Here is a 9,866-nt window from a genome sequence, read left to right on the forward strand (position 1 = left end):
TCCCGAAAATATTTGGAAAAGCTGGTAACGACGCTTTATACACCCTAAAGGGGCTATTAGACTCAATACGTTCATGAATAACAAACATTGAAAATGAAAACGTTGGCAAAATGTTTGCACGTACTTATTGCAAATTCATTCATCTTGTATAGCACTTGTCCTCATTAGGGACTTGATAAAATGGGAGCCCAGCCCAGTTGATAAGGGCGAGAGACGAGGTACAACCTGTAGTGGTCAACAGTCAATCGCAACCTATTACACACACAACTATTACACACATGTATGGCCAATTTAGTCTTAAATTAAGGTATTGGAGTGTGGGCGAAAGCTGTAAAACCAACCAGAACAAAGCCATACCTGTCAACCTTTTGGAGCGCCAACCTGTATAAACTACCAAAAAAATCCTTATAAAGAGCAAAAAATCCTTATAACATACCAAAGCATTTTATATGTCAAAATAACAGCAGAAAAAACCCACGAAATTTTCAATGATATTTATTGTAGATCTCCATAATACAATGTCTGGTTAATGTCTAATCATCATTCTACTTAGTGGCATTACTGTGTTCAGAGTTGTATTCCTGCGTTACTTTTTTTACCAACTCCAAATGGTGAAAAAACCCCCGGAAATGTTCAGAATCCGTATGATTTGTGCGATACGGCCATATACGTAAGATTCACCACAAAATCCGTATGAACTATGGCTAAACCGTATGAGTTGACAGGTATGCAAAGCTCACTGGGAGAGCATGGAAACTCCATACAGTCAAAGCCAAGAAAATTAGCATGGTAAAAGGGATAGCTTGGAAAACAAATTATGCTGTGCCATTTCTAGCTAATCACGCAATATCTAAAAAAAAAAGTCCTTTGGAAACACATTAGTAATGATTGACATTGAAACAAATTTACATTCACAAATAAGTTTTATTTCATCCTTTTATACATTAGAACCATATCCAACGTTTTATATTATAATAAATGACTCTTTTCCTTGTCATTTACATAAATCAAAAAAGTTGTATATTAAGACTGCAAAATAGTACTCCTGTAGTTTTTGTATATTTTGTACACATAGAAGTGATGATGCATCCATTTTTCCTCGGAACGAATGCACATTGAGGATTTGGAGAATAAGAGGGCAGCCAAAAAAAGCAGAGAAGAAAAAAGTAACACAGGAGCTCAAGCAAGGCTAGCAACACCATCAGCATGTGACCAACACTGGTTACAATGCTCAGTTGAACCCTTTTTGTACGACTGAAATCTTTGCCTCAAGCTTAACGGTCCAATTATACCAAAACTTTGCATTAAAGATGAGCGAAGTTTTCCCAAAAAGTACCTGCCAAGTGTGCTGGCTGCTTTTGGAGTGCCACAGCGGGGAGCGTAACCAAAATGCACCTCAGCAAGGGAGAAAAGTACAGATCAACAACAAAGAAAACAAAATATTAGGGAACAAAATGATTCATATTGATAGTACAGAGGGTTCTCATCAAAACACCGGCTGATCATCTGCACCATTAAAACAAAATACACGCACAGTATAAGAAAGGTTAAACCATGCTATAGCATCCCATCAATACATTTTTGATCATTGTTTTCTCAGCGTCATTAAAAGGCGTGGTAGATTCCTAACCTCCCATTGTAGGAGAGTGTGATTGAAATGTATGAGGAAACAATGTCAACACAACAGCACTGAATTTCATCCAAAGTGCACTGATATACTGTTCTTCATAAATGTGCTGACACAAAGGAGGGGTACTGATCAGGCATTGATAAGTGCGAGTATCCTCTTTGGTTTGTGATCCTCAGAGCGATCAATTGTTTAACCCCACCCCCCAAAAAAAGACTAAATGACTTACTGTGCCCATCTCTCCTCCGGTTTATCCCCGACAAATGTAATTACAATACGGCAGATGATTTTGGGTCATTACTTTGACAAAAGGGGTCTGCGGAAATGAAAATTGCTGCAGTCACCGTGATCGCAACTATTTCAATTGACTATGTTTAAGTTCCTCCTGTTCCAATCTCCGCTGTTATCAAAATACAGCTCCGCCAGCCATCAACCATCGCCATAGAAAAGATTCATAGAGAATAGCTAATATAAAACAAGTGTGCCAATCAAAGCGTTACATCCCCCCCATGCAGCCGAGTGGAAAAGTGACACTGGCCTGGTGAAGCTTGTGGTCTTACAGTACGACGACTCGAGAGCCCTGCAGCTGCTGCTGGTGAACAAATACATGAGAGGAAGCTGGAACCGTTTATAAGCCCAAAAACAACATGAGAAAAGTGTGTGTGTGTGTGTGTGTGTGCGTGTGTGTGAGAGAATGTATGTGAATATGCAAGCAAGACCCAGCGGTGTGACGAGGGCAGTACTCGAGGAGGGCAGACGGGCGTGCTTCACTCAGTGCTGCGGGTGGGGGTGCTGGGCTGGTTGAGGTTCATGGTTTTGCACAACCAGCCGGCAAAGTTCACTTCCTCCACTTCGGATCGCTTGATGAATATGTGACTCTGGAGAGAAACAGCAGGGAACACAGGTGGTTGTTAAAACGAGGGAGAGTAAACCAAACAAGGTAAGTGGAACCACGTACAATCAGCATCTTCAGATCGGCCCTTTCGGCTGGATTTTTGATCAAGCTGTAAACAAAAACAAAAAAATAAAATAAAAGGTTATGAACATGACATGGCAAACCGCTATGAGTTGTTAATTACTTGAAAAACAATGACAGCAATCGTGTTTTCATGACATTAAACAAGAGAAATTGTTCAAATTAGTGGCCCCGGTAATCACCGGATGAAGAAAAAAATATACCACATCCAAAATAGACATACCAAGGTGCCTTGAGAGACGCCTTTAATTTGTTCCATGACCACAGTCCTCACTCAAAACACGTAACCAGTATTAAACTGCAAACGGTGCATTGGTCGAAATGAGGAAGTTTTTTTTCTTGTGTAGTGTTTTGTGTGTCCGCACCCTCAAGCACCTGCCCAGATTTCACTCAACCAGCCTGTGAGACCAAGAATAAGTGAGATCCAGCTGGTCGGCGACTGCTGTAGGTTCATGTCTACTGTAATGTGTTTTCCAATAATACTCAACTATATGCGTACCTCTGGCTTGAAAGCAAAGCGTGGAGGGTGTCACCGAAATACAGGTGCAGTCAGTCAATGGGGCGATCGATGATTGCTAACAGCCTCTCAAAATATATGCACTCTTTTTTTTTTGGGACAGTTCAATAAAAGCACAATCCAGGACAGTCTACTGTATGCGGAGCCTCAAAACCGGATTTCAATTGTACCGTGTTGATAGATGTGCGATGTTCAATCACTGGTGCGTGGCAAAACCCACTTCACTACTTGCGTTTCAAGTCAATAAAAGATACAACTACTCACCATTTTGTGACAAAGTCTTGGAAGTCGTTAGTGAACACGCCATGTGGCAGTTTAGGAGGAGGCTGAGGAGGGGAAAAAAAGTCATTTATAATAACTCAGTATTATGATAAACGCTAACTTTGTGCACAGTGCTTTTGTCAGACCTCATTCACAATATAGTCCAAAAGTTCAAAGATGGCCATAGCCGGTCTACAGTCCATCCCGTGTCCTGTGCCAGAGATACCCATTAAATCCAGTCACACTATAGACGTAAACAGATAGAAACGTAAACAAAGGCAATTTTCCTACCGCTCACGGGCCTCCCTGGTGGTCTGGGCCTCTGCACGTTGCTGTGAGGCTCTCCCTCGCTCCCGTCCAGAACAGGCCGTCCGAAGATGGCCTCCAATTCTTTGGCGTCTGGTGGGGGGATGGGGTAGCGGCCGATCGCCAGCTCCACAAGGGACAGACCCATGCTCCATACATCCGACTGAACAGAGTAGTGGGTGCCCTGCAGTCTCTCCGGCTGTTGAGGTAACACATGGTAGAGTATATACGTCAAAGGGATAGGATTGGGCCAAGACTGAAACACAAGGCAGCAGTAGCAGGTGGCCTGGAAGGGTGGTGAGAAATGGATAACGGCAGAAGGAAAGGAGCAGGCCACTTCTGGCAGGGATACGCGAACCAATATGAACTGGCTTGCTTCACAGAGACAAAAAAAAAAAGCTCCATTTCGACTGAAACTGTCAGTGACGTATTAATTAAACAATATGTTGTTCATTATTGTGGTTGTGTCACTTGTACTACTTTATGATGAGAGCCGCGTCTAATATCCTGCTCGCCGTAATTAGTTTGAGTCCAAAATAAATAAAACACACATGTACTTTTCCTCAGCTGTCATTGTGATTGCAATGCAGTTTAGTACAACCTAACACAATACCCGTCTGACCGTGTCACCCAAAATTGAGCATTGTTATCTTTGTAAAAGGCATAATATTTGATAACTGTCTCATTTTCGATATCAAAATATTGTGCAACTAATTATGTCGTGACTAGTTAGTCCACACTGAAAAACTGCATTTTTGGTGACTGAAAATGCAAATTGGCCACCTGGAAAATTCTAGCCGAAGGCTTTTCAAAGTGTTGAGCGTTTGCCTGAAAAACAATATTTCTGGCTTTTCTCCCTGTATGACATCATATTGCCACGATCGTTCGTACCTCTTCCAATTCCAAATGCCTGAGATAATAAGTATTGTTTTGATCATCAGTTGTTTATTAGATATTTACTTTTATGGATGTAGCAAAATACCCGGACTGTTAAACAAATTAAGCTGTAAATCAAGCAAGAATGGGAAAGAATTCCACCTTCAAAGCTGCAACAAGTCACGTGCTCCGTTGCCAAACTCTTTTTAAATGTTGTGAAAAGAAAAGGTGATGTAATACAGTGGTAAACATGACCCTGTCCCAGCTTTTTTTTTTGGAACCTGTTGCAACCATACAATTGGTTAAAAACAAAGTGTATCAGTTCATATTCAAGTATGATCTACAGAAGAAGCATCAGTCCGTGTGTCATCCTTTTCTTCAGGTTGCCATTCTAAAAAAATGCTCTCTGGGTACACTCCAATGGACACTCCGTTAGGGATTATGGTGCTACTTGTTGCCAAACATGTTCAAAAGAATTTCATTCGCAAGGCAAGGTGGGACAAACATGCCTTACGAAAGTTTGAAGATTGTTGAGAATTAATGGGTGCTCCATTAGTCCAATGGAGCACTCATTAATTGCTTCGTTGGTCGGAGAAGGATTGCATAGACCAGGTGTCAACAGGATGAGAAAGAACAGCGAGGGAGAAAGAGAACACAGTTGCCGTCATATGTGCCAAAGAATGCTCTCCTGGGCACGGACGGCCCTCGCCTCTTGGCAGGGGAGTGAGAAAGAAGGTAGAGGGTGGTGCCACTCCATGTGAGAAAAGAAAGGGAAGGAAAGCGGGGATGGGGCCAGAGGAAACGGGGTGGGGGCGCCGAGCTGACTCACCGACATGTAGGAACGCGTTCCAACAAAGGAGTTGGCCATGGAATCTATGAGCTGCCCGCTCACTCCAAAGTCACACAGCTTGATCTCCCCGCGAGAGTTGACCAGAATGTTGGAGGGCTTCACATCTACGTGGTAGGTGAAGGGTGGGGTAGGGGCATGGGAGAAAAAAAAAAAACAAGATGGAGAATACCTTCATGTACAGTTCTGGTTTTGGTTTAAGGATATCATTTAGCACAAATTAATTCACTGCTCTAAACAAGCTATGTGTTTCTGAATCGGATTCGATGTACCGGTAACTGTTCCTGCAAACAGCACAGGTGCTTGTATTGACATAAAAATATCAAACCAGGATGCAAAGGCACGGAAGTGAAGTCATACATTTTGAAACTCACGATAACAACATGCCTCTTAACAGCCGTCTTTTCCCCTAGCTTGCTACTCTGTGCGAAGGATAAGGTGTAAAGTTGAACACCCAAGACGTGACTTTTGAGGCGTGTGACTGTCATTCCCGCGACCAATGTCATTGTGACAGCAATGGCATGAAGAAGTGAGGGAGCAAAGAGAAAAGCTAGAGAGGGCGGTAGCGAGGGAAGGGTGCATGGGGCGAGGTTGCTCATAATCATATTTGAGAGGCGGTAATTACCGTCTGAGCTCACAAACTCTGTCCCGAAGTACCACTCACCCCGAGGCAAGTCTGTGCACTTTTTGTATAGTAAAATTGAAATACAAATGACAAGTTAATGCCCCCGTTCGTCACAATTAGGTGGGAGAATCCACTTTGACTGTGTAAACTTGGGCCATTTCCAAAATGTTCCACATGGGATATACTGTATATATATATATATATATATATATATATATATATATTTTTTTTTTTACCTCTGTGCATGATCTGGTGCTTCTCCCGCAGGTAAGCCAAACCTCTCAACACCTAGTGAACAACAACAACACAGACATAAACAGCTGTTCGAAACAACAGGACTGCATGTCAAAGCCATTTGTCACGAACCCTGTGGTCAAAATGATTTGAATAAAGAAACTCGGAATACATACAGCTATGCTAACTTTGCCCAAGACTTCCTCTGGAATTCTTCTGGCTTCCTTCAGAACCTGGTCCAAAGATCCACCGTCCTATAGCGAAAAGACACCTAAGTATCCAGAATATAAGTCTAAACATGCGACAGTCATGTGTAAACGAGTCTCACCATGTGCTCCATACAAATGCTGATCTCGCCGTCGCTGTAGAAGGCGCCGTAGAAGCCCACGATATATGGCGAGTTACACTTGTGCAGGACTTGAAGCTCTCTGATGATCTGGTTCCTGATGGCGGGCTTAATTTCCAAGTGGATCAACTGAGACAGAGAGGAAGCAGGTTAATGCAAGAAGAGGAAGGCGGGAAATTGGCCGATGGCGACTATGTATTTGCCCATCTGCATCATCCATCCATCCATTTTCCGAACCGCTTGATCCTCACTGGGGTCGCGGGGGGTGCTGGAGCCTATCCCAGCCGTCTTCGGGCAGTAGGCGGGGGACACCCTGAATCAGTTGCCAGCCAATCGCAGGGCACACAGAGACGAACAACCATCCACGCCCACACTCACACCTAGGGACAATTTAGAGCGTCCAATCAACCTGCCATGCATGTTTTTGGAATGTGGGAGGAAACCGGAGCACCCGGAGAAAACCCACGCAGGCCCGGGGAGAACATGCAAACTCCACACAGGGAGGCCGGAGCTGGAATCGAACCCGGTACCTCTGCACTGTGAAGCCGACGTGCTAACCACTGGACTACCGGGCCGCCCCATCTGCATCATACAATGGCAAAAAAAGTTTTTGTAATCTATCTTTTCCCGATACTGATAGAAAAGATACTGAAGAAATCGTTCGCAATGAAAATGCCCACCTGTACATTTAAACAAGCAAACCAACATGAACTTATTTTGGGTAATAACTCGGAGGCATTCTATAAACACATAATCATATAAAACAGCCACATAGCGATAAACAGAAGAGTTTCACAATCAAGTGACCCAGAAAGCCACAATAATATTTCACGTGGTATAATGAATATATGCCTATGCACATTGTACTGTTTGTGTACATGTTGCCATCAGGTACTAGTTAGCCCCAAGGGTCTCAATGTTAATGTTTATTTATTAATTTAAACTTAAAGTGGAGAGAGGGGGAGAGAGAGAGAGAGAGAGAGAGAGAGAGAGAGAGAGAGAGAGAGAGAGAGAGAGAGAGAGAGAGAGAGAGAGAGAGAGAGAGAGAGAGTTTTCTCCCCCCCCCAGAGTTGTCATTTTAACACCATGAAACAGCGATAATTTTGCTCATGGTTATCATACATCAGAATATCAGATCAGCCCATGCCCACTACCGAGGGGAAAGTCTGGTCTGGACGAAGAAAGGTGTGCTGTTCACCTGCAAGCCAAACTGTCCATGCTCACTCATCCTCACCTTGCGAGCCATGACCAGACCCGAGGGCTTGTGGCGGACCTTGTTGACTACCCCTCCGTTCCCGGCGCCCAACTCGCAGATTGGGTCAAAGTCCTCATCCTTGAGCTCTCCAACCTGCGCTTTCTGGGTGAGGAAGGCTTCTAGTCGCATCTTCTGTTGCTCATCCAGGTCCAGCTCTCCCAGCTTCTTTTGTAAGGCCTCAAGGTTTGCTCTGTAAGGAGACCAGTATTGTTTTGAAAAAGCCTCAGCTACCCACTTTTTGTAGTGCTTGTCCTCATTAGAGGCACAAGCAGGCTGAAGTCCATCCCAGCTGACTTAAGGTGAGAAGCAGGGTGCAGCCTAGACTGGTTGTCAGTCAATCGCAGTGTACATCAAGACATTCAAACTTATATTATAGCGTCAATATCAAGGACATCTTCCAAGCCTGTGATCCGAATCCAACCTGACATATCATTTTAAGCGGCTGTCTTAATATGTCAATCGTAATGACGTTTACTTAGTCTCGACTCAGCTTCTACTTAGATGTGGCCTTCAACAACCTTGCCAGTTTCTTATACGGTCCCTTTGAAAAAAATTAACTGCCCACCACTGCAATAGTGTGCTCCTGTAGTAGAACACAAAAGAATCAGGGCCCAAGTACAGTTCAGTTGTATTTAACATCGTTCACAACTACTGTATATTGAGGTCATGATGGAGAACTAAGTAATGCTTTTTAGGTGGACTTGGTAGAAAACGTTTGAGAACCACCGCACCACGTACAAGCATAACTCTGACGTGAGTTTGAGTTTGATTCCCCCGATATAGAGTGTGACATGAAGCAGATATGAATGTTTTTGGATCGTGGGAGGAAACCGCAGTACCCGGTGAAAGCATGCAAACACAGCAAAACCGGAGCTGAGAACCACAGAACTGCGAGGCAGACGTGCCAACCACTTTTAAGCAAAGATACACACTGTAGAACAGATTTTGCAATCATTGTCATAGTACTCACTCAGATGCAGCATCAGTGGTGTTAGAGGTGGGCTGCCCTTCTCCAATGGGCGTTATATTCAACGGAACCGGTCTTTTTTTGGGGGCCATCTCAGAAGGAGAAGAAAAACTTGTGGAAATCTCAAATTTTGTCCAGAAAATGCACTTAAGTGCACCGGGGCGAGCAGCTGTGGCAGTGGCCCTTCTTCGCTAGCGAGCAACAGGATCGCGTCTTGGTGGCTAACGACTTAGCTGGCTAACGTCAGCGAAAAGATGACACTTCATGAGCCCTGGCACTCGAATGTTTGGCTAAAACGTGACATACCAAGGCGTTTCTAATGAACGGATCCTTTCAATGTGTTTATAGAAATTGAGATTAGCGCATTGCTGTCTTTGGACGCTTCTTATCGGGGTTATCTACCTGCTGCTAGGCATTAGCCACCTCGCTAGTGCTACCGGAAAAAGGAAGCCGCGACGACTCAGCGACTCGCCACGTTTTTCCCCCCGTTTAAATGACGGCAGCACCGGGGGGCGGCTGCTGGTGGTCGTCTGGCGTCCCTCCGTAAAGTTACAATTGGGCTGTGGGGGGGGGGCACTGTGGCCAGGTGGCAGGGCTTCAGGGCTTTCGTCTGTGACTGGTGGTAGTAGTGGTGTTGGTCCGTCAATACAGGAAGCAGAAAACCCGAGTGACACCCTCAGGGAGAGCCCGTCACTTCAACGAGAGTATCGGGTCCAATTTGAAAGATCTTCAAGAGAAAAAAAATCAAAATTAAAAAACAATAATCCCACAATGAAATACTGGAATCGCACGCTTTAGGTCATCATAACCGGGCGACGCGGCTTTCTCGACAGTTTATATAAAGCAAGTCAATGCCATGTGCACATTGCTGCCACCCAGTGGCCATATAGGGAGACCGAAGGCTCGAAGAGAAAAGAGTTTAGTTTGTTAAACCACGATCTAACCCTGTGAACCCCGTGGAACATAATAAAACACAATTAAATGTCACTCATTAAACAGTTTATGCATCATGATTAACTCATTTCAGCT

At 44.1% G+C, this 9,866-nt stretch overlaps 1 protein-coding gene across 1 annotated transcript; it reads right to left on the minus strand.

Annotated features, from left to right (window-relative positions):
* Positions 1-904: 904 nt before the first annotated feature.
* map2k2a (mitogen-activated protein kinase kinase 2a) lies at positions 905-9,667 on the minus strand. Its single transcript, XM_086115924.1, has 11 exons — positions 8,841-9,667; positions 7,850-8,060; positions 6,598-6,744; positions 6,446-6,523; positions 6,272-6,323; positions 5,393-5,517; positions 3,673-3,886; positions 3,528-3,592; positions 3,385-3,446; positions 2,586-2,631; positions 905-2,505 (listed from the first exon to the last, which is right to left on the minus strand). The coding sequence occupies exons 1-11, from the start codon at positions 8,927-8,929 to the stop codon at positions 2,395-2,397; spliced, it is 1,200 nt and encodes a 399-aa protein (XP_085972050.1). The 5' UTR covers positions 8,930-9,667; the 3' UTR covers positions 905-2,394.
* Between the last annotated feature and the right edge of the window lie 199 nt (positions 9,668-9,866).

Source organism: Hippocampus guttulatus, chromosome 7, assembly GCF_054856545.1.
Source record: "Hippocampus guttulatus isolate MCC_2025c chromosome 7, RoL_Hgut_1.0, whole genome shotgun sequence".
NCBI lineage: Eukaryota > Metazoa > Chordata > Actinopteri > Syngnathiformes > Syngnathidae > Hippocampus > Hippocampus guttulatus.